The sequence below is a fragment of the Metarhizium album genome, assembly GCF_000804445.1.
Source record: "Metarhizium album ARSEF 1941 chromosome Unknown scaffold_14, whole genome shotgun sequence".
Classification (NCBI taxonomy): Eukaryota; Fungi; Ascomycota; class Sordariomycetes; order Hypocreales; family Clavicipitaceae; genus Metarhizium; species Metarhizium album.
The window spans coordinates 443,838-468,138 of NW_024467588.1; the positions used below are offsets into that span (position 1 = coordinate 443,838).

At 55.0% G+C, this 24,301-nt stretch overlaps 6 protein-coding genes across 6 annotated transcripts; 4 read left to right on the plus strand and 2 right to left on the minus strand.

The window, feature by feature from the left end:
* Window positions 1–3,095: 3,095 nt before the first annotated feature.
* On the minus strand, window positions 3,096–4,202 carry MAM_05593 (DNA glycosylase; the record flags this gene model as incomplete). Its single annotated transcript, XM_040824391.1, has 1 exon — window positions 3,096–4,202. The coding sequence occupies one exon, from the start codon at window positions 4,200–4,202 to the stop codon at window positions 3,096–3,098; it is 1,107 nt and encodes a 368-aa protein (XP_040677716.1).
* Window positions 4,203–4,776: 574 nt separating this feature from the next.
* On the plus strand, window positions 4,777–5,105 carry MAM_05594 (small nuclear ribonucleoprotein SmF; the record flags this gene model as incomplete). The annotated part of the gene is made up of 2 exons (XM_040824392.1): window positions 4,777–4,976; window positions 5,042–5,105. 2 exons carry the CDS (start codon window positions 4,777–4,779, stop codon window positions 5,103–5,105), a joined length of 264 nt encoding a protein of 87 aa, XP_040677717.1.
* A 2,464-nt stretch (window positions 5,106–7,569) lies between these two features.
* On the plus strand, window positions 7,570–8,940 carry MAM_05595 (Anp1-like protein; the record flags this gene model as incomplete). The annotated part of the gene is made up of 6 exons (XM_040824393.1): window positions 7,570–7,577; window positions 7,677–8,305; window positions 8,366–8,413; window positions 8,469–8,549; window positions 8,605–8,739; window positions 8,792–8,940. The coding sequence occupies 6 exons, from the start codon at window positions 7,570–7,572 to the stop codon at window positions 8,938–8,940; spliced, it is 1,050 nt and encodes a 349-aa protein (XP_040677718.1).
* Window positions 8,941–10,186: 1,246 nt separating this feature from the next.
* Window positions 10,187–11,137, plus strand: MAM_05596 (ESCRT-III component; the record flags this gene model as incomplete). The annotated part of the gene is made up of 4 exons (XM_040824394.1): window positions 10,187–10,361; window positions 10,480–10,711; window positions 10,776–10,984; window positions 11,055–11,137. 4 exons carry the CDS (start codon window positions 10,187–10,189, stop codon window positions 11,135–11,137), a joined length of 699 nt encoding a protein of 232 aa, XP_040677719.1.
* A 1,300-nt stretch (window positions 11,138–12,437) lies between these two features.
* MAM_05597 (uncharacterized protein) lies at window positions 12,438–16,013 on the plus strand (the record flags this gene model as incomplete). Its single annotated transcript, XM_040824395.1, has 2 exons — window positions 12,438–12,753; window positions 12,862–16,013. 2 exons carry the CDS (start codon window positions 12,438–12,440, stop codon window positions 16,011–16,013), a joined length of 3,468 nt encoding a protein of 1,155 aa, XP_040677720.1.
* A 292-nt stretch (window positions 16,014–16,305) lies between these two features.
* Window positions 16,306–21,214, minus strand: MAM_05598 (Major facilitator superfamily domain, general substrate transporter; the record flags this gene model as incomplete). The annotated part of the gene is made up of 3 exons (XM_040824396.1): window positions 16,306–18,336; window positions 18,409–20,720; window positions 20,776–21,214. The coding sequence occupies 3 exons, from the start codon at window positions 21,212–21,214 to the stop codon at window positions 16,306–16,308; spliced, it is 4,782 nt and encodes a 1,593-aa protein (XP_040677721.1).
* Window positions 21,215–24,301: the final 3,087 nt, after the last annotated feature.

The following is a 24,301-nucleotide window of genomic DNA, read 5'->3' on the forward strand; positions in this document are numbered from 1 at the left end:
CGGCCTAAACGGCAAACCTGGTTTGTTCCCACTTCGAATGTACACCCGGAGTTCGGTCACGGGTGTTGTGCTGCTACTCCGTCTTCCGTACCATGGCCTGTCCTGGCCTGTCCTGTCCTGTCCAGTTCAGCTAAAGACGTTGACTCGGCCTTTCACTAGAGGACGAGTCATCCTTCTCTCTCTCTTTTTTTTTTTAATGCGGGGTCAGTAGCTATCAAGATTACGGCCGGTGCCCTCTGCCCTCGCTCTTGCGCCAGCGCTGAGGCTGGTGCAATCGTCCGAATTGGCAAAAAAAAGACGGACAGCGGGAGAGGCCAGCAGTAGTAGGAGGCATCCGCCCAACAACGACGGAAAAGGGTACGGAACCATGCCGTGCCCATGCTCCCATTTTCAAGATGCTTGCTGCCGCATCAACGACCGACACTCTCGCAGCCGGGTATCGCCTCACTCCGAGACGCCATCTGTGATGATCAATCACGTGAGTTCGCATTGTAGAACGCAATGCAAAGCATCTGAAGGATCCGCTTTTTCCACTCCCGTGAATGACGTCGGTGAAGGACGCCCTTCACAAACCTACCTTGGGCTGTGCGCCGCCACCCCCTTTGGCGGGATAAACACCCCCTGTGGCATGCAAGTGACCAGCGCCCACTGCAGATTGCTAACGCAAGACTCATGTGATTCAATGAAGCTATTCACGACTCTTTTCTCTACTCAACGTATCCTTGCGAGCATGCGGTGCAGACTCGTTCTCAATCCTCAGTTCAACGGGGGACAGCCTGGCAAGCCAAAGGCCACCCAAAAGGCAACGGCTCCCTACACAATCATGACTCATGACTGACGGCAAGCGGCAGTCAAAGTGCTTCGATTATGCCTAGGATGGCAATAGTACCTACCCTGAGTTTCAAGACAAATTTTAATCAAGGATTTGAACGGCTGACGCAATTGTCTACTATTTTGTGAACAGGCTGGACAGCAGCCGATAGCTCTCATTGAGTCGGCTGGCCTCTACTGTTGAGCAAGACTGCCTGTTGTCTGTAGTAAGGCAGTAGCAAAGTAGTACGTTGCTCTGTAAGTAGTTTTAGGTGGCTGCTCGGCTGCTCCTGTTGAAGTACTATACTTGTTCTAAATTCGTACTGTCTGGGAAGCAATACGAGCTAAGGAGCCAACCAGAGGTCAAATGAACAAACTGCCTGCAACAACTTGCAGCTCCAACTCAGCTCCATCTCCCAAGGCACCTTAGTACTAAAGGTAGTAAGTAGGTAGGTACCTAGTTACGTGGCGACTGGCAGTACGTACCGAGTCCTCGGTTGGAATTCCAACACGACCAAAGCACCAGGCAAAGAACCAGGGGAGGCGCAGCTTCGATTCCCAGCGCCAAGCCGGCAGTCTTATACACACGAGGGAAGGACAGTCATCTGCTCGGTCTGGTAGTTACGTACTTAAGTAGGCAGTACAATACGGATTATGCGGGTGTGGGAAACGTGGTCCCTCGAGAGTCGAGACACACCGTTGTCTTTGGCGCTCGTGACCGTTCCAGGGCCTTTTTCATTATTAATCTGCATGTTGATTTTGCTCCGATTGTCTATCAAGGCAGTCTACGGAGTAACCCCTATTGAAATGAACCGCCCGCGACGTAGCAAGGTTGCGGGCGCAAGAGGCCCCTGCTCTGTCAGCGATCTACGTATTCTAGATGAGCTGCTGTGAAGCAGTTGGCAAGAATACCAGCAGACCCTGGTGGAGAACACCACCTAAGTAAGCGCTTAGCAGGTAAGTAGGGTCTATAATTCTTAGCATCCTCGCGAGGCTTAGCTAGAAATCTCTATTGGCTACCTTGGTATATGCCGCCCCTGTGAAGTCTCGCATGGTTAATCAAACAGGGGTTATACTGGACGAATAAATTCATACTACTTAATCAAGCAGCTTTTCCTAAATGAAGCTGGTCGCTTCCATCAACCCGGCCAGAAACGACGACGAGTGGTCTGCAATTGGATCGAGCGGTACTGCGTAATCTCGCCAGCATTCCCGTCACGCTCGAAAGAAGGAAGGGCGGGAGGGTTGCCGATGAGACTTTTGCTGCATGCAACAACAAACAACAACAACAACAACAACAACAACAACAACAACGGGAGCCATCTTTCAGTTTTCAGTAAAATAGGAGCCGTGCTGCTTGACTCTGTAACTGAGTAGGTACGTGCTGCTGCTGCTTTTGCTTTCCCAGACCGAGGTTCAGTGCAGCGGAAAGCACCACAGGAATGCGGCGTAGGGAAAGCTTCCCCCCCGGGGCTCACTCCCCTCGCTACTTACGTGGTACGTTTAATGTTCCTCGACATATGCATTTGAGGCAGCGGTTCAACTGCTTCCCGAACATCGTCCGCGACCGTGGCGGAAACTAAACCGCAGGCTGGGGATGCTCGATGAAAGTATCAATTGATGGCCGCTGGGATTGATGCCAAGGCTGGCAGCAACTGGGTGCGATGCCGACCAGTCTGAAACAGGTACCTAGGTACGTTTCTTAAGTATTCACGACTTCGTGAGAACCGCATACTTTGTCCATACCCACCTAACTACTTGAGTAACTCCCTAGGTAAGTAGGTACTTAGTAGGTAACGCGTTCTTCAGTACATAAAGTACCTAAGTTCTTACGACAGAGTTCAACACCTGAACCGCGAACATTCGCACCGCCCCTGAATTGCACGCACAGCTTTGAGACTGCACACGGTGCTTGTCATCCATCTTAAGCTTCATCTCGATCGGCCGCGCGATCGGCACCTCGGCCCTCCTGGAAGCCATGAACCAACGCCAGTGCGACGGCATTGCATCGCGGCTGTCGCAGAGTATTGGCTCTCCTTGGTACACGTTGGGTGGCATAGTCAATACTGACTGTGGTGGTGTCGAGGAGCAGCAATTACACATCTCAACACGGCTCCTGCCAGCCCACGAACGCATCGTCCGAGTAGTCCAGTGCGTGGTTTGAGAGGGTGAACAGGCAGAAAACAAAAGCCGGCTTTCCCAGCGATGGCAACGAGGCGGCTCCAACGCAAGGCTCCGAGCCACAATGTCAAACGTCAATGACGCCATCACCATCTGTTCGTCGCTCACTCGAGGGTGCTCACGTCGGTACAGCTATCCTCAACTCTCCACATCAACCACATAAACAAACTCCTGTACGGCGCAAACTTTTCCGACATTTCCAACATGTCCTTCTCAGACATGTACTTCCACTTGCCCCCCTTGGACTTCAGCTTTGCCACGTCCCTTCCCACAAACGCCGCCATGCCTCTCTGGACGCCCAGATCCCCGACAGAAAATACATCCATTCTCTTTAATCCGAAGCAGGCAAACATTTCAACGGACCACCTCCCCAGACCTCGCACGGCAATCAGCTTGTCGACAAGTTCCTCGTACGGCGCCTCGTGTAACATCTCGGTGCTCAGGTCGCCATTCGTAAACTTCTCCGCGAGGCCTTTGATGTACTCGGCCTTGCGCTGCGACAGCCCTGCTGTACGGAGCGTCTCGACGGAGGCGGCAGCCACCTCTGACGGATGGGGAAACCGCGTCGTCGTCTTGTCCTGCGTATCGAACAAGGCTACGAATCTAGCCTTGATGGACTTGGCAGCCGCGCCGGAAACCTGCTGCGAGATAATCCCGCTCGCCAGGCTGTCGAACGGGTCGATCTTCTCTGCCAGCCCTTCCGGCGAGAACATCCTGCAGTGATTCCGTTCTACCAGCGGCCGCATCCTCTCATCCACACTGATCAAATGCGCACACGCGACGTCAAGTAGATTCTCCGTAGTGATTCCCGTAGCACCTGGTTCCTTGGACGGCGACCCTGGTCCTATATCCTTGGATGCGACCACCCTCGACGTCTCTGGCGACAGGAGCGCGGCATTGGTGGCCCGGGGATCAGCTAATCTTGCAACCGCTGCACGCGTTGGACGATTCGTGCTTTCTGCTGGCGCCGCAATGACTACTGCTGTGCTGGGGGTGGGTGTGTATGGTGGCTCGGGTTGGATGCGTTTCGCTGGTCGCCTTGTAGGTGTGACGGGCGGTGTTGCTTTTGATGTTGAGGCCTTTCGCTTCCGGGTGTTCTGTGCGGAATTTTCAGTCTGGTTTTGCAGCTGCGGCGAGTTTCGTTGGGATGGTGGTCTCAGCCTTGCATCTGGCTGGGCACTCAGCCGTGATGAACGTCTCGTCGCTGCCATGGCGGCATTCGCCAAGGATCGCGGACGTCCGGAAATGAAAGGGTGGTGAGGTCTCAGTGATGGTGTAAATGATGTAGCCAGTCGTGACGTCATGTGAGGTTCGTATGAGTGTTCCGAGAATCCGGCCGGGGCGAACAGCGCTGTTTCTGTGGTGTAGGAGTGAATATTCTATCCGACAACAAGATTCCGGTTCGATGCACTTGATACTCCCTGTCGCTCAGGGGCGTCTGTCGTGTTTGAGGGCGCGGAGTGGCGCCCCCTCACAAAAGCAGGTACAGTTTCTGCCATCAAATTGCCATATTTGTGCAAGGTAGCGAACACAAGATGAATCTATAACCAGCATTCCTTTTCTTCCCTCTTCTTCCCACCGAGTGTTAACCCAAGCAAAGAAAGAGGCCAAAACAGGTGCAAAAAGAGTTCGATGTCAACACACTACTCCTTGTCAAGGTCCCGGGTAGGTCCCCGTAGTCAAATATAGCCGAAGTAAATCCGCGCAAAACAGTGTGCAAAATTCATCCCAAGGCACAGACGCGGTCGCAGCCATCCCGTCAACATCGAATCAACTACCTCAAATATGAGTTTCGTGCCCGTCAACCCGCGGCCTATGCTGCAAGAACTCGTCAACAAGCCAGTCTTTGTCCGCTTGAAGTGGGGTCAGGTCGAGTACAAAGGCACTCTCGTCTCCGTCGACAGCTACATGAACCTCCAGCTGTCCGGTACCGAGGAATACGTTTCCGACAAGCCCACCGGATTGCTAGGCCAAGTGCTCATCAGGTATGCTGCCTGCAAGCTGTGCGCAATCCGCCGCATTACCACACCGTCACTAACAGACTAGGTAGATGTAACAACGTACTCTGGGTGCGTGGCGCGGACGATTCCAAGGACGCTGCCATGTCAGGTTAACCGACGACAACCATAACCCGTAAGGGTCCTTGCGGACATGAACAAGGAGGAGTGGCGAATCAGCCGATGCGTGGACGAATCTTCTGTCGAGCTCTGCTCTATCCTCCGAAACGCCATGCGCCTTGCACAGCTCATATTCGCCTGTTGCCAGCCAGTGCGAAGAGCCATGTATCATGTTGATCTAGAGCAAAGATTTGACCTTGGAACAAACCCCAATCAAGGCTGTGGGCAAGGAAGTTTGCTTGCGCGAAACGATACCATGAAAAGATTTTTTTTTTTTTCGCATGAAAAGGCCATACATAGCACACAGATAAGCGGAGGTTCGAGTGGCTGTAACTCCATAGCCCAACTATCGGTATCAGATACCTGCCAGGATTGGCGCGGCATTTGTCTGCCGTGCAGGAGCATATCATTGTCTCCATTTCAGCTCAGGGCTCCTAGGGGACGAGGGAAAGAGATGAAGGCTTACTGCCACACAGCCTACTAAATATTATACGGTGCTTGGGGATCATTTAGCGGCAGTGACTGATTACTTGTTGAGGAAGCGGCTGCACTCTGGAGCCAGCGTCTAGCGCTGATTAGACGCCGGGGTGTCTTCCTCTTCCCGCGCTTAATCGGGATGTCTCTTGTGCTTCTCTGATACAACCACTCCCCACTTCTTTTCCAAAACTACAGCTTCAGTAACGTGGCGCGACGTGGTGGACTTGTCGCACGATGCTCATTCGTAGCTGCTTGCCGCGCCGATAATACCCAGCTCGTGTCGGCCAAGTACCGAGGACCTGTGGTATGAATACGAGACCGCCGGATGAGCATTGTTCCTGCCAAGTGTGGCTCTGCACCTGGTTTATCTGATGTTGGTGCGAGTTGAAAGCCTAGTCCGAGGTGAGCAGCAGAAAGTAGCCGACCTCACAAGTCCTGCCTGGGGAAGAAGTGACGGCAATAGCACGCGTGTTCAGCAACGTAATGGAAGCGAGCTTTGTCGCAGAGTACGAGCTACCATGTGAGGCCGTCAACACGGGACGCTGCCCAGAGATTCGCAAGTGGGTTGGCGCCACCGGTTACAGGAACAGGGATGGACCTGGCCAGCAGCACATGCTTTTCCTACGTCATCTTCTCCTTTGCGGCGGACTCATAAGAGAAGTGATCCGTCGCTCACGGACTGCATAGCAGGTGCATGTGCCGATTCATGAGCTTGGGAAGAAGTGAGGCGTGGTGGGTATCGTCGATCTACGCATGGTCGTATATAAGAAAGTGTCCTTCATTAGACATTGAGGACGTGTGTATATGAGTTGGGGCTCGAGGTATAGGTTGAGTTGAGTTGGTGTGATGAGGGATCATATGCCCGTTTCCAAAATGAAGTCTACCTACCACATGGCAGTGCAGTGGCAGTGCAAGTGATTGAGGACTGAGGACCGAGGTCTGGTACAGCGTGACCAAGGCGATGGAGTACCTAGGTACACATAACTTATGAGATGATATTATTGTTAGTTAGTACTTTGGTGGTCGCTCAACAACTCTTTCGCGGCCGCTCTCGGGTACAAAGCAAGGTGCATTCCTGGTCGGAATAATAACGTCGTGTGACCGTATAGCAGACACGCCGACAGCCGATTATGATGAAGCCAGACACGAACGTCTCAAAAGTGATTGTAGAAGTACGGAGAACCTTCGCCCGTCTCCGCATGTACCAGTCCTGATCAACTTGCGTGCCTGGGGACCTACATAGGGGTGCTTAAGTACCTAAAGTACCAAGTACCTAATACTCCGTAGAGTACCTAGGTAGGTACCTGGGTAGGTCCCCAGGTTCTTGGTACGTACTCTTGAGCGTGCACGTCCGTTGCGCCAATGAAAAACGACGCTACTCCGTGCGAGGAACCGAACCACGCTTCGCCAAGTCGCCAATCGCCAATCAATCCCCTCTGAAAAGGTCAGGCACTCGGGTGCTGAACGCGGTGCCGACTCTGGAGCACCAAACAGAACCGTTCTTCAAGCACTCAGCACTCCGCGATCCGCGATAACATCTCCTCTCGTCTTTCTGGTCTTGCTCTGCCTTTACCGAGTCTCCCTTTGGGGCTCCATCACTCGCTTTGCCACATTGTCATAACTTCGCCGTCGTCTGCGCAATCGCCATCCCTCGGCGAAACCCCTGCTTCCGACGACCCAAAGGAGCCAAAGCTCAACAACACACACGACGACCGAGCCCGCGCACGAGATACTCTGTGGTGCCTGTTGATCAACCACACATCTTCGTAAAGCCTTTCAATCCGGCTGTGGCGCCTTGCTAGCATCCCAACCGCCCAGCATGCTTCTTGCAAAGGGTGGTCTGAATTGGAAAGCTGCCCGAGCACAATTGCCGCCGACCCGTATCGTCTGGAACCACGTTGCACGGTCGCGCCTTTTGCTCCTCGTTGCAGTCGCTGGCATCATCTTGTTGCTATGGCGAGGTATTAGCCGGTCAGCATCGGAAATGCAGAGGTAGGTTTCACTTTTCCCATGCACATCGATCCCTAGTGTTTTGGGGCTGCTTCAGCAACAAGTCAACATGACTGACAAGTAATCGTTTTCCTCACGTAGCTTTTACTGCTGGGGACCGTCGACGCCTCCTATAGAAATGTCGCAAAACGAGTATGCCCGGTGGAATGCGCACATGCAAACGCCCGTCATCTTCAACCACCATGCTCCTCTCAAGGTCCAGTCGCCGACGATACAAAACGTCGACTTGAACCCAATCAAGTCCACCCGAAAGGCCATGGCAAACGACGAGAAGATTCTTATTCTCACCCCGCTCAAGGACGCTGCATCTCATCTTTCCAAGTACTTCGAGCTCCTTGCCGAGCTTTCCTATCCCCATCGACTCATTGACCTTGCCTTCCTTGTTTCCGACTCTCAGGATGATACCCTGGCGGTACTTGCGGCCGAACTCGAACGCATCCAAAAGCGACCGGATAATATTCCGTTCCGAAGTGCCACTGTTGTCCAGAAGGATTTCGGTTTTCATCTCAGCCAGGATGTTGGGGAGAGACACTCCTTTGAAGCTCAGGGTCCTCGCCGGAAGGCCATGGGCAGAGCCAGAAACTACTTACTGGCCAGCGCTTTGAAGCCGGAGCACTCTTGGGTGTATTGGCGTGATGTCGACATTGTCGACAGCCCCGCCGGGATTCTTGAGGACTTTATTGCTCACGACAAGGACATCTTGGTTCCTAGTAAGCCATGGCGATGACGCGCTACAACTACGCTCTAAAGTTCTGACAAGCTCTGCCTAGACGTTTGGTTCCACCGCTATGAGAAGGGCGTTGATATCGAAGGTCGATGTATGCCGTTGTGCTACCTTGCTGGCTCACAAGGACAAAGGCTAACAACACGCAGTTGATTACAACTCATGGGTCGAGTCGGACAAGGGCCGCAAATTGGCGGCTAGTTTGGACCCAGATACCGTTCTCGCCGAGGGTCAGTCGTTCCGCATGCCATAGTCGCTGAATAGGCCACTCATATGTCTTTGCAGGATACAAACAGTACGATACCGGTCGCACCTACATGGCAAAGATGGGAGACTGGCGAGAGAATAAAGATGAAGAGATTGAGCTCGATGGTATTGGCGGTGTGAATATTCTTGTCAAGGCTGATGTTCACCGATCTGGTGCGTATATGGGTTTGCCTCATGATCACAAAATTTTCTGACTCATGACTAGGCATCAACTTTCCTTGCTACGCTTTCGAACATCAAGCCGAAACCGAAGGTTTTGCCAAGATGGCCAAGCGAGCCGGCTACCAGGTCGTTGGTCTTCCCAACTATGTCGTCTGGCACATCGATACTGATGAGAAGGCCGGCAACTTGTAAACGGAATCACGTCTGACAAAACATGGTTCGATGGAGGAACCCGTCAGACACCGTCAAAATACGATCCACACGTCTGATAATTCGTCTGGACTGCTTTGAATGGTCTCGTCGACCTGCTAATGTTGGAGGAACACAATATTATTGTATGAGCGTTCATGATACTTTTCACTAAAAATACTTGAGGGCGCAGGTTGGCTGTACCGGATGACCAAGGCTTTTTCTCTTGCCTCCAGTTTCTGATTGTTTAGGGGCGACGAGGTGTTTAACTCGTGGCCTCCACCAGGATTGCAGGGTTGTTCTGGCTTTCCATGGATGGTGGAAAGAGCTGGTGATTTGGTTCCATGACGCTAGGCTGGGGGAAAATGGGCCATTACTTGGTCCCAAGACAGCTAGAAGCAGACATTTTCATGCATAAGGGGGCGCTTCCGTTTTGTTGTTTTCCGTTTTTCACAGCTGTCATACGAAATATGGCGTAGCCAGAGGCCAATTCTTTATTTCATGTGCGTTGATGCCCCCTATATCGTGTGACAGTGTTCCCAATCGACTACTAACTATGCTGTGGGTCAGCTTTGGGACATTGCTGTTGGTTTTGGGCGTGGACGATTCATCATGTAAGGCAACGGGGGTTTGAACATTGAGACACAAAGAATAGATCTTAATGCACTGCGTGCTGCGATGTGCATATTGCGATCTAAAGATGCTTTCGGATTCCGACTCCTTCCCATGACCGTCTTTCGTCTACAGCAGCTCGGTCACTCCGCAACATGGCGTCACGTGACGGACGGGTGAAACACGGCTAAACATGGGACGACCCGACATGTGCCGTCATCAGCCAAAGGCCCGCCGCTATGGAGTCACTGTTGTCCCGCCGTCCCTCATCAGTGATCACGGATGACTGACTGCCCACGCATCCCCCGTACGACCAACAGCAAAATCAAACCAACAAGAGCCATCTCTTCACATCAGTCTACGGCCATCTACGGCAGAGCGGGATTTGCCTGAAGGCATCTATTCCTCTGCCCTGACTACGCCGACCGAGCTCGCCTCGCGATTTCGTCTGTCGAGGACGCCCCGCCGACGCTGGCGCCCACATCACCGCGACGAACCATCCAGCCGCGGCCGACGGCTCTGACTCTAAATCCCCTCGAACACCGGCAGGTGTTGACTCTGGCTGGCTTCGCGTAATATTTTCCCCAAACACACGTAAAAACTTGTCAAGCTGCCAGCGACAACCCGGACGCCCAACATGTGGAGCTGGTTCGGCGGTGGTTCCGCCCAGGCTCGCAAAGATTCTCCCAAGAATGCCATCCTCGGCCTCCGCTCGCAGCTCGACATGCTGCAGAAGCGAGAGAAGCACCTACAGAGCCAAATAGATGAACAGCACAGCATTGCGCGTAAGCACGCAACCACAAACAAGACTGGTAAGAACTGCAGCGTGCCCACTACTCCCCACCGGCGGGCTATTGAAGGTCTTCAAGATGCAAGTTGAGTCACGGGGCGAGAGAGGGATCAGAGACGCTGACGTGTGTTTGATCTCAGCGGCCAAGGCAGCCTTGCGACGCAAGAAGGCGAACGAACATACACTGGAGCAGACCATGGCGCAAATAGGCACCCTCGAGACACAGATCCATGCCATAGAGTCGGCCAATATCAACCACGAAACTCTGCTGGTGATGCAGCAGGCAGGCAAGGCCATGGCAAATATCCACGGCAAGCTTACGCCAGAAAAGGTCGACCAGACAATGTGGGTGTCATCCTTGTATTCCACGAAGTTCGTTCGGCGTTGTCTTGCAGCGCCTTTTGAGATGTCAAGACGCTGACCTGGACTGGTGTAGGGATGAGCTTCGTGAGCAAAACGCACTCAGTGAGGAGATTGTCAATGCCATCACCTCGAACCCCATCGGCGACGTCGTCGACGAGGACGAGCTGGAGGACGAGCTGGACCAGCTTCAGCAGGAGAAGCTGGACGAGGATATCCTCAAGACGGGAAGTGTGCCCGTCGCAGATATCGTGCACAAGATGCCATCGGTGGCAAAGCAGGAGCGTAAGTCGTGTCATGATGCTGTTTGGGAAATCGATGGCCGGCATTCACAGTTGCTGACAATGGACGCCAGCCGTTTCCAGCAGGACCCGAGCTGCCGAGGAGGACGACGAGGAGGCCGAGCTCAGAAAGCTTCAGGCCGAAATGGCCATGTGAAGGCGGAGCGTCAATGTCGACAGTTTGTCGTAGAGCATATTTCTGGCGGGCAGCACGAGGAGATTCGGGAGGGTTCACCGTCTCTCGCAGCATTCCACCCGCGTCATTCGCCTGCGGATGATGGACGAGTGTTTTGTGTCTGGCGTTGGCGCATCATAGGTTCTTCTCTTTTCTCGGTGTCTACCTTGTTCCTTCAGCATAGTCGATGGGCGGGAGGCGAACAGCACAGTGGACGTGGTGTTTTGGCTGATGGACGTTTCCCCGTGGATGTACCATTTCGAGGTTGAAATAGAAGACATTTGCGTACTCGTGTGCATTCATGCAGACGCAAGTCTGTGCCGGCTCGCTCTGGTCACGAGACGTTGACAAATGGTTGGGCGCAGCAGTTGTGCCAAGAATAGAGCCTCTACTCTTGGTGCATCTACGGAGCAGCACAAGACAAAACCACGAGGCCGACTCGGGATTGCCGGCAAAACCGTCCTCCACCAACACGGTGAGGTCAGAGGTGGATGCGTGCCCGTCCCGAGAGAAGCTCTTGATGCCAAAAACCCAGGCCGAATGTTGCGGAACGTGCGACAGCAGCAAGACGAAGAGAGCCTGCTGCCCGCCCCCGGCCCGGCCTATTTTAGACACGGACGCGCCAAACGCCCCAATCTGCAACGACTGGGCTGCAACACGAGGCTTTTGCCGACATGAAAAACGGCTGGGCCGGTGACGATGATGGGTTTCACCATGACGGCCGTCGGCTCCTGGCTCTTGGCTCTTGGCTCTTGGCTGTCGCGCAGGGGGCGGGCGGCGCTTACGTCGGGACGGCTAGGCGCCGCAGCCTCACAGCCACTCCACATCCCCATGCACAGTCCAGACGGTTGGCTGAGCTGGCGTGGGATATGGGTTGAGCCGTGCCGATGACACAGGTGAGGATGCGATGATGCAACGCGGGCGGTTGCGAGGCGCTGGTGTCGCGGAGGGGCGCGCGAGAGGAACCGGGAGGAAGAGGAGGAAGAGGAAGAGGAGGAAGAGGAGGAAGGGCAGAGCAGAAGGCCACGGGGCCGTTGACGTGGTTCCTCGCCGACGGCTTTATTGCTTCCACGTCGATGTTTTGCTTCTACGCGTCCCCCTCTTCCCTCCGGCCATCATCGTCGTTGTTTGGATGCGGATGTGATGCTGGCCGTCTCCTGTGCCAGACGGTCCTGAGTCCCGAGTCCTGACTAGGTGAGTCGACGGCGGCGATGGTTTGGCTCGCACGCACCCGTTGCCTCCCTTCTCGCCGGCTGACAAGACCTAGATGCCTCCTCACAGAATGTCCAGTCCCCGACGACTGCTGCTGCTGCCGCTGCCGCTGCTGCCGCTCTCTCCCACAGTCTTGGCCGCCGAGACGTCTCGCAGAAGCTCCAACCTCACCGTCCAACTGGCCGAGGTGGTGCCCGCCTGCGCAGAGGACTGCTTCATCTCGTTCCTCGACGCAAACTACGGCCTTGGGCGGTGCGACGACGTCCCCTCGCTCGAGGACCTCTGCTCCACGGATGGCAACACGGGCTTCACGGTCGGGGAGGGCGCGGTGCAGTGCATGGCCGCCGAGCAGAGGCTGGGAGCGTGCTCCGGCAAAGAAGCCGACTGTGAGTGTCCATGTCCTCCTCGTCTGATTATACAAGACGGCTGGTCGTCACGCACGAGCGTGCGCTGGGGCTAATGCGGTTTCATACCCTCCTTGTCCCTCGCAAAAGCATCGGCAATGTATAGAGCGTACCAGATGTGCAGCGACCAGCCGGGCGCTCTCACGCCCACTCACGCCGTCATCACGGCCACCTTGGCTGTGCCCTCCTCCGGGAGAGGACCCGTCTCGTATCCCGCGCCTTGGAAGACGAGCACGGGGCCCTCGGCGAGACCGCATCTCCCCTCGACGCGGCCTGTCGACACGCATGCCCCGACATCCACGCCGTCTTCGGGCTCCGATACCACCTTGAGAACGGCCGTTGTGAGCACCACCACGGAGACCACGGGGACCAGCTCTTCTTCGTCAGAGCCCGCGGCGGCAGCTGCCTCCGGAGGGTCCCTGACCCCGGTCCAGAAGGCGGGCATTGCTGTGGGCGTCATCGGCTTTGCGGCCGTTGCCATCGGGCTCCTGTTGCTGTTCAGGCTGCACAGGGCGAAGGGGAAGCGTCGGGGACACGCACCGCTGGCCGGTTCGCCACGGAGACGGGACTCCTGGGGATACAAGTCTGACGAGAGCCGCCGACAAGGCAGCAGTGAGCCGTCGTGGATGGCGAGTCCCGTCGGCCCGCCAGACGATGCTGGGAGAGGACTCGGAGGAGCACAGTCACCGTCACCAAGACCGCAAACACAAGGGCCAAGACCAAAACCACCACCACCAAGGGCGTACAACCGATCCAGTTGGCGCCCGAGCCTCATAGGAGTAGCCCTGTCGCCCTCGCACGCCAGGCGTGCCGGCCACATCACATCAGCACCGCCGCCGCGGCCCGTGTCGAAACTGCTCCCCGCGAAGCCGAGTCTCTCGCCGGACATCCCCAGGAAGCCGCCCACGCCTCCGCCAAAACATACACCACCGCCCCCGGCGTCATCCCTCCGGAGCCGGCCCGAGAGTCGCCCATCGCCCGAGCACAGACGGATCACATCCCGGCCGCCGGTCCTGCCGAAGCTGCAGATCCCCCGGGGCCACGACCTCCTCCACGTCCCCGGCTCGGCGAACAAGCCTCGCGAAAGCACAATGACCGAGTTTGAAGAGGATGGACGCCACTCCTCGACCGTCCTCTCGTCGGGGACTCAGCGCTGGAACGCGCCCTCTGCTGCGCCGCCCTCCTCCGCCGCGACCCATCGCGTGGCTGACGGCCGCGGTAACTGGATGCCCGGTGATTCGAGTAGTGTGCAGGCTGCAGAATTGGAGGGCACCACGCCGCTCGGCGCGTGTCCCGAGCTCTCTACGGGCATGGCTGTCTTCCCAGCCGTGACGGGCGCCCCGGCAGAACAGCCGGGCCAAGGGGCCGCGAAGCGTCGTGCTCATCGTCGCTCATCGTCGGCCCCCTTGCCTCCCCATCCCGCCCAGCAGTCCGTCAGGGTCGTCACCGAACCCCTCACGGCGCTCAACGACGGACAGGATGATGCCGTCCCGAGGCCCCTGTTCTCTGACGCGGGAGGGAATCCGCGGAGCGCGACGACCTCCGCTGCCGCGCGGCATTCCTCGGGGCGCAACCTGACAAAACCCCGCGTCGCATCTGGGGACGGCGGAATCACCAACATCAGCGTCTCGTCCGACGAGCATCGTGAGCCTCACCCGCCGAGGGTGTCGCAGGCAAACCTCTCACCCGTGACGGAGTCGCCCCGTCCAGCAAGCGGCGCCAAGTCCCCGGTGTCGTATCCCAAGATCCCCGGGAGGGAGAATACCATCAGCAGAAAGGAGACGTGTGCTCAGCCGCTGAGGATGCCGATTTTATACAAGTCGGCCCACCACCGGACCGCCTCGGGAGGTATAGGAAGCAGCGTCGCCATGCTGACAGTCGGGTCTCTGGCCCCGAATCCCAACCCGAACACGCCTCAGGGGACGAACCGTGCCGCCGGCACAGCGACGCTCACGACTGCGCCGGCGCCGAGTGCATCCGAGCCCGTCGTTCCCTCCACGAGCATCGTCACGGCCTCGCCTTACGCAGCGGTGGGCGCGCCTCGTGGGCCACGGCCGATGCAGAATCCCGCGCTCCCTCGCACCGGCTCTCCGACGATGCGCATCGTCGAGCCTTCCCCTGAGCCCGACGACGACGACAGGGCCATGCTGCCGTCTGCCCGCCCTCGCCGCGTGCAGGCCCCGGAACAGTCACCGCCCCAGAGGCAACAGGCGCCGTTGCAGTCACTGCCCCAGGGGCAACAGGCTCGGTTGCAGTCTTGTCCATTCCCGGCCCCCCAGCACCGCACTCAGCCGGAGCATTCGACAGATGCGCCAACCTCCCAGAAGCGGCATCAACAACAGGAGGCAACGCCGGCCACCCAGCACCACCATCGCCAACGACATCAACAACAACAACAACAGCAACCCCGAGACACACGACCGCAGCAACCACACGCCAACCACCCACGACAGGAGCAAGCACAGCCGCAGTCACAGCCGGCCCCCATCCCCCAACTAGCTCCGGCGCAGCAAGCCCGAGGGCCAGACGCGCCCAACTGGATCTCCGGGCTGCCCGCGCACCCTCACCCCCTCCGCCGCCCCCAGCACACGAGCACGCTCTGGCTGCCGCCGCAAGCCCGCACGCGCGACTCGCGCAAGCGGCGCGGGACGATAGAGACGGAGCCAGACCACCACGGACAGTCCCCCATGCGGCCTTCGCGACAGCCAGCACCGCCGCGGCACGCCCCGATCCAGCCGCGTCTGCATCATCGTCGAGACGCGGGGACCCCGCCGCCCTTCAGCATCCTTCAGCAACCGCAGGACCAGACTCCAGGAGAGCCACACCGACGGGAGACGTACATTCACCCCCGTCAGCAACACGCCTATCCGTGCCCCGACCCCCGGCCCTATCCAGACCAGGGTCCAAGCCATCACCATCCCGCGTTCTGCCCTCGGCAACAACCGCCTCAAGATGCGTTCTTTCAGCAGCAGCAGCAGCAGCAGCGGCAACCACCCCAGGCCACCATAGTTGCCAAGCGCCTTGGTCACGACCGGGCCGTCGACATGTCTATATCGACAGACTACGCCTCCTGGGCGAGCAGTTCGAGGAACCGGCACCCGACGAGCGGCGGGCCCGTGTGTCCATCCCCAGAGGTCATCACCCCAGGGGCACGCTCGGGGGACCTGCCTTGGACGCCGACGTGGTTGCCCAGGTTGACTCCTACGAGGCGAGGCGCTGATTTGTACCTCAATGTCCACTGAGGCGAAGCACACAGGACAAGCTTGGACACTTCTCGTTTTCCCACAGCATTCTGGACACGTGTGTGTGCCTTGTAAAACCAGACGACCATCCTCAATGTCGGCATGCAAGTGAAGGGAGAGCATTTGGCGCAAAGTAGACGTCTGTCATGCGCATGGCCAAGGTCATTCATTCATTGTATCATACTATTGAAGACGAGTTTAGGATCGACGAGGGGAAATTGGTCATACCCCAGCACTCAATATATACCGCACTGTTTCCGTTCAACAATCTCTTTGATGCCGTTGCCCCAACTCATCGCTTGCCTCGTCGTCTCCTCTCGACTTCGCCTCCCTCGTCCGAGGTTCGGCTCAGTGCACACTCTCGCCTGCCACGCTTTCCGTGCTCTTCCAAGTTCCTCATCTCTATTTGATGACCAGCGTCGCTGCTCTCGTCTGTTCGACGCAATCTTCTTGCACTCCATTTCTTTCCATGCCAAAGATCATGTGCATCTCTTCGGAAATCGCCTAGTTGATCATCCAGGGCGTCCATTCCTTGGTCCCATGCTTCTCTGTTGAGATGAGCACCAGCGTCAATCAGCTGATTCTTCTTCCGGATTTCCTGCCAACGCGTCATGCCACCGAGCTCAAAAATGTTCATGCGGCGTTTTTTGCTTGTTGGGTTTCCAATCATGGCCGGCCGCCACGCCCTCTCCTCGTCAATTATGGCCTGTGAGTTACTAGGCATGGAGACTCGTCGAATGGTCGAACGCCGACGGGCTTCCACCAATCTGTCCATTTCTTGTGATTTGGACTTGGGGACGATTTGAACTTCCGTGAAACGAAGAAGAACGAAAAGCAACAGAAGAGTCAATATAAGCAGTATCCCAGCCACAACACCCGTGGAAACTTGCTGTCCCAGTGTTCTGGTAACGTATCCGCCTAGAGCAGTAGACCCTGCAGCCAAGAAGAATGCTAGGGCATGTATAGATGCGAATCCTGCCGTTACCCGTGGAAATGACGAGTAATTGGTTTTCTTCTGATTCTTGCCCGAACCACCTCTTTGGCGTCCAGTCATCACTGGAGACAAATCAGAGCAATCAAAAGCCTCCATGACAAGCCCGTTACATTCTGAGATGGCGAGGCTGGAAAAGAAGCCAACAAGTCCTGAAAAGAGTGTTGGTACACTGACGTGTATTGGTGGTCCCGATGATACGGCCGCATAGCCAATTCCGGCCAGAGGCAAGAGAAGTGTAAAGATGGTCCGGCGAACCAGGTGAGATGACCAAGCAACCTTTCTGTCCAGCGTGGCTAGATTGCTGTTTAGTTGGGCTTGACGAGACCGCGAGAATAGATTGGCTTTCTGGAACGGTGTTGCAAGCAGTGCGCCCAATGCCATGCATCCAACGAACAGGCCGACTTCAGTGGAACGCCTGTAATAATACCGGGAAACAAGTGACCCCAAAAGGATGATGATCAAGACCACCTGGGCGTAGATCCAGGCAGAGTAAACTGTCAAGACTGCAAATCCCGGCTGCCGTAGCATTTCACAGCTGAGTGCGATGCCATGATATACTTCCTGTCCCCACCACTTGGGGCCCGTCTTCACCCGATGCATCATGATTTCGCCACGCGCTACTCGCCGTGAGATGTCTTCTCCGGTTCGCACCTCAGCTACCGAACGTCGATACGCTGACCGACGAACCTCGGGGCACACGACGTTGAGAATAAGCACAACGGCAATGGTTATGATGCTGACATAGAACCCCCAAGCTGGGGGATGACTGTCAATGATGCCGGCGCCGACAAGAAATCCAACGCCCAGAGACCCAACCCAAGACCAGGTCCAGATACCCAACCACACACCCATGCCGCCGCCATGCCGCCGGGCATCAAAGTCGTCGACCACCTCCTGATGAGGATTACAACTCATCAGGGAGGCTCCGAACAAGTCGGTCAGGATGGAGTGAAAATTCATACTCGCAAACCCAAGAGACACTCCCATGAGCGTCCTGCTCGTCAGTAAGGTACACCTCCACAAAACAGCGCTCCTGAGCCTCTGGGAATTGACGGAAAGGGCCTGAGGAAATAATAGAGGCATAGCCAAGACCAGGCTGGAAAGAATGTACGGCTTTCTTCCATGTAGCAAAGGCAATGGCCAGAGGAAAAAGGTCGGCAGAGCCAGGCCGAGGAAGCAACCGGTGTTGCCGTGGATTATAACATGAGATTCGTCAAGGACGTAGTATTGGATAGAAGGAACCAAGCCAGAATATATGCCCAATATGATTCCAATCAGTCCCGTGCTGATGCATGCTACGGCGGCGACGAACCGCTTTCGCAGAGGTGACTAGTCTCGAGCGATTGGTTGTCGCCTGTGTGACTTTGCGAGACTGAATCCTTGAGCTCCTCTTAGACTAACGTGCGACCGCCGACGAAGGCTAATACCATGGTCTGTGTGCAAAGGTCTTCCAGCAATATCACGTTCCGGGAGCATGTCGTCAGTAGCCGCTAGCGGTCCGTATGTTGGGCCACTTGCACCAGTTCTGTTGCCGGCTTGGGATTCTTGAGGCGGCTTTTCGAGATTCCCCGCGAATTCTTTTGCGTGACTTGCCCTGGGGTTTTGAATAGCTTGATATCCTACTGCGGCTCCGTTCTCGAGCTGTGTCGTGGCAACTGTTCTCAACTTTATGCTGGACTTCCTTCGAGGAATTCTCAGTCCACCTCTCCCTCCAAGACCTTGAGTGCTTTTTTGGTCAATACCGTCTCCGGAGGAACGAGTGTTGAGAAATTCGTTGAGCCCTGACCGCGGTTGGGCCCTTTGCAGTCTTCCGGCCTGACCTTGGACTGCCTCATCTTCAGAGACTGCCGGGCCCAAATCTCCGCTGCTCCCATCTACACTTGGGGTTGCAAATACGACATGAGAAACCTTGGCCTTTGCCAATCCGCCGCCGATGCTCCTACACTGAGATTGACAGCTTGGGGAATTTTGCTTGCACGCGGCTTGTTGTCCAGTGGAAGTTGGGTGATCGACAACCTGCGTTGCAATGGCTAATGCCTCGTTCAGGAGTTTTTCCAGGTCACTTACTGCACGTTTAAATCCAATGCGGTCAAACCTTGACGATTCGTTTTCAGGTGACAGGGAACGTCTTTCTGGTGAATTTGGAAAGGCAGTACAGGACCGTTCAAATTTTTGCTCAGGCCATGTATTGCACATTTGCTGAGTATTTTGACCAGGCCGGCTTGTATACTTTGGCGAACGCGTTGGAGGGTGTTTCAATACATCCTTCAGCCATTGAGTCGTGCGTTTGTAATCAAACATTGAGCCTACAGCCTGGGTATGGCTCGAAGACCCGCGTGAACTTGCAGCATGAGCCTGTACACCTTTGTCTTGGGAGCATTCATCCGATGCTGTCATAAAATGGGACTCTTCACGCTGACTACCTTGACCCGGGTAGTCCACAACATGTCCTACTTTCGAGATGGAGCTGTGTTCATGGGCTTGAAGATTGCTCGCGGATTCCGTCTGGAAAGCCGGACGGACCTTGGAGACGGGTACTGGGGAATGAAGCATGCGGGAATATGATTCAGGAGTCGTGCGTCTTCCGGCAACGGAATTGGGTTTCTTTACTCTTGTCAGAGCTTCTTCTGGTTGTGAGTTAGCCAAAGGGTATTTACGAGCGAACTCTTTGTCAGATGTTTCCCTATTCCTTCCGGACAATTGCAATTTTGACGCGCCAGAGCGTGTGTCGTTGGTATTTGCCGGAGTTCCGCATCTTGAAAGGCCGCCACCATTAGGAGACGCAGACCTCATTACCGAGTGATTGAGCGCCTCGTCAGCCGTTAGAGATACTTTGTATGATGCGGGACAATTTTCTATCGAGTGGTCGCCACTTGTCATCGGCACCATCATTCTCGGTGAGCGTGGATGATGATGACCCTTGTGCGACCCAATAGTACTGAACGAATCGCCTCTGCAAGAAATCTCGTTAACAACGGAGTCAAGTGTTGGCTCCGTTGAGAAAGAGCTCATAGGGACGTCTGAGCAGATATGGCTCGGCGTGGGGTCCAAGAGGGTTTGAACTTTTGGGCCAAAAATTGGGTAGCTTCCGGTTCGAATATCTAGGTTTGGCTCCGAGGCAAATGGGCGAACCTTGGAGACCGGCACTGATAAATCATTATAGAGAATGGGGGTTGTTTGCCCAGAAATTTTGTCCGCTATTTGGCCTGATAAATCGTTGCCTTGGACGCTAGAGCACCGACTAACCCCATAGATGTCAAGATGTCTAGGCATTTCATTTTTGATGTCTTCAGTGGCGTGTGAATTTCCTGCAGAATTCTCCTGGGGTGACGTATCTGGAGAGACATTGAAAGAATCAGCTGTCGGTGGCAGGGACGTCAGCTTGTCATCCAGAGAATCAACCATGTGTGCAGTCTTCTTTCCTGTGCCAAATAAAGCGACGGCGCTGGGGTGGTGCTCAGAATCCAGCCTTTGGCTACGTCCAAGGGCCGCAGGTTCGTGTGCTGGATCATCTTCTTCTGCCGGTCGAACTTTAGAGACGCAACTATGCCCTTGGCATCTTGTTACAAGCTTAGGTTCACGTGGAGAGTGCGAAACAATTTCAGATGACGGCATTACACCCGTTTCAGCTGCTATGGCTTGGAGGCTCGGTGCAGGATGAGCCATCGACGAGGATGCCGGTTCGAGAACGTGGTTCAATTGCTGGTGTTTGGCTAGCCCGACAATTAGCACGCTGTAAAACCATTTTATCAAGTGGAAGATACAAACTCGGAAGAAAAGGACTGGATGACAGCGGCCGAGGCTCCCCAGACCAATGAACCTTGGCAGAGAAAGGCACACGAGTTCCCTGTAGAGGATGCTCGATCTTTACTTGCACTTTAATACTTTGGTTTTCAGGACTCAACTGCGAGACTTTGGCGGCCACCGGCTTTGCTATTTTTTCGCGCACCGCACGATTCTCTTGATGAACAGCAAAAAGCTCTTGGCTGGGGACGGATCGACTACTTTTCTCAGCAAGATCCGAAACTCGACTACCGGTAGCCGTAGCTTTTCTGTCGGCGATGCAGGAATGTTTGCCCTCGCTGCCAGCCAGCGACAGCGAAGGCCGATTGCTCGGAGGTGGTGTCCTGTCAAAGTCGCCAGTGGCCACAGGTGTGTCCTCAAAAGGCTCGTGGGCATGTAAATGGCCGAGAAGTGCAGTGAACATTCCGAGGACGCCCTGTTGCCGCGGGCGCGATGTGAAACAGTAGACAATAGAGCATGAGCGCCGCGGTTCGAAGAGAAATCCACGAGCCCATTGATGCGGAGACGGTGTGCGGTTTATGCCGTGAAGCAGCAGTGAAGCACGCACGGTGCGGTGGATGCATACAAAGCGATATTCTCGTCAGGGCTTGATAAGATAGTACGGAGCTGAAGTAGATAGTCGATAATGATGGTGAAATAAATTAAACCTGTAGCGAGAAGTCTGTAATTTGAACAGGGTAAGGGTAAGGGTACGGAGAGGCGTCAAAAAGGGAGGTGGTGAAAAGAGAGGATGAAGATGGCGGTTCGGAAAGGGAGCGGTTGGGACAAGATGAATGGAACAAGACAAGGTATTGCAACGCTCGCTTCTCATGCTGTAATATTTACCTACACGACGCGACGCCGCGAGGGCTTGGCTTGACAGCGTTGCGCCTGCGTCTTGTGTCGGCATCGAAGCGAACGAAGATGGTAGCGTTTGAAGGCACACGAAGGCGCATTCGACCACCACATGGTCAGATCGGTCTGGTGTTACCTGCACACGCGGAAGGAGCGTACGGAGTACGTTACTCCGTACCTGGACAGTAACGTTAGGTCAAGTTGAGTCAGCTTGGATGCTGGTGCCAAGCAACCCTGACCCTACTCCAAAAACATCTCGGCCCCTTTGCGTACCTACGTCCCAACGTCAATCCGCAACATCCATCGAAACCCATCAATGCCACCCTGCCGGCTGCTTGCCTGGCTGGCTCGCTGGCGCACCACCACCACCACCACCACCAAACCCGGGCGAATGGCACTGAGCGGCAAGTATTTCCCTTTTCTCTTACCGTCATCCGTGTCCGCGAAACAACCGTCCATCCCAGGAGGGACCACTTTGCCAACGAATCAGACCTCATCTTGACCCTCCTCTACTCGGCACTCGAGCGAGGCTGCACACATCCCCCACACCCAGACATCCAGGTGCGCCCGATGAGGCAAGCTTTGTGAAAACTAGCCGGGTGAGGGCTATTTTTGGTTTCCGGGTCCCCTAATATATCGCGTGGCAAACCACACTGGTCCGCCTGGGTTATGCTGTACGTACGTACTGCCTTATACACACCGAGTACGGCGCAGAGCGGTCAGACTGCATCCCTAACAGCACTAGCTGGTCTCTCGTAGCTCAATTCACACCCAAATATGACTATAAGGCTTTTTGAATGGGACCAGGATTCCGGGTTGCTCCAAGGATACAAATCCTTTTCTTTTGCTGCTGGCATACGGAGTTCGTAAGATGGCAAAGATCTGAAACACGTCCAACTGGGGATAAACCGCTGTGCTAGCCGTGTCTATAGGTCTTACGTGTCTTTGAGAACAATAACGTGTGCGCCATGAAGTCCAGAATGATTAGCTGTAGCACGTCGTGGGCCTGGGAGTTCAAATTAAGAGACACGTCAACTCTTTTTTCTATCGAATTGGTTATTGGTGGCAGCCAGTGCCATGAAGCCTTGATTTGCGACGATTCCGGACCGCCACAGCCGTGATATCTATGTCCAGCACAGCGGGATCAAACATGACGGGATCATATGGGATCGTCGTCCTGACGTGTTTGCAACAATGAAAAGAGAGCGGGAAGACCATGAACAGCAACCTTATATACCCACGAGGCTGTGTGCCATGCAACAAGAATTCTAAGCCCAAGCCATGTCTGAATGTCTCTCAGCTCAATTGCACCCGCTTGGGATCTGAGAGGTCTGAGTGCCATGGACAGAAGAGTCTGGTTCACCAACTCCACATCAGTCAGAGTCTCATCAACGGCGTCCATCGAATGATAGCTCCAGATGAGAGGCCAGAGAACTTCAGACAAGGGAAAAAAAAAACAAAAAGGACGAAAGAGTAGAAAATAAAAAGGTGAGCATTTCAGCAAAGAGCAAAAAGACAATGAGCCGTCATTTCCCTGAAGATGACCAGGTGCAAACATGGCCAAATGCCCGTATGAAGCTCAATCCAGGACTTGACAGAGTGAAGTATTGTTACAGCGGTTCAATGTTGACCCGCAGGATGAAAATCGGGGAGAATCCAAAAAGTCATAGTCTCATGTTCGTGTCTTCGATAAGGTTGTTGCGTCACCAATGACAGTCGAGAAAAGCGCGAGAAACGCCGGCAAAAGTTGGTGGCGCAAGTAAGGCTCACAGTCATCCGCGGCCAGCAAGTAATGAGGTAAGTCCAGACGGATTGGATGAATACATATAGCTCACCCAATCTCGAAACTCAAATAACTCTAGCCTGGTGAAATGCCATGACTGACAACCCGTCACCGAAGACAACACCTTTCACCGGTAGCCCTTATGGCTGGACCGAGAGCTATAATAGCCCAAGTCAGAGTAGGTGTGTGACGATGCATACTGGGCACCTTGACTTGAGTGTGCGCTGCAGGCATAGCCAACGTAGATTGTGCGTTGTTGAATGTCGTGGCCTGGTCTTCCATAGCCAGCACATCGATCAATGGCATGTTGGTAGTAGAGACACCGACATGCTGAGTACAACTCGACGAGTTGGTAGCACATATCTAATCTAATGCAACCGAAGTAGTCTGGAAAGATTCGCACTTCCTGCCCGCAGGGATGGCATCGAAGGCTGGACCACGGGCCAGCTTAGTTCTGATGATCAGGCCAACAAAACAACACTGATAGTACTCTCTCTCGGTGTAGCAGGAAGAAGCTCTCGAAATTACCCTTGCCGGGATAGGTGTGAGCTGTGTGGGTTGAGGGTTGGTGTCGATAAGTGATATGGATAGGACGATGGGGTTCGAAACAAGGAAAACGGCACAATAGTGTATAAAAGAAGTCAAGACAGGAAAGAAAAGGGTTGGAGAGAGCGTTGTGTGTTGACGAATATTCGTAGAAGCAGACCAAGGCAGGCAACGACGAGGCATCGCAGCCTTTTAGACTTGGGAGGCAGCCTAGAGGCAGGCAGGGTCTGGAGTCAATCAAGGTGTAAAGGGAATGAAGCCCACGAGGCGTCAACTTAGCTTTAGCACATATCTGCACGCCCTCCTAAGCTGGACGGATGGGCGGAG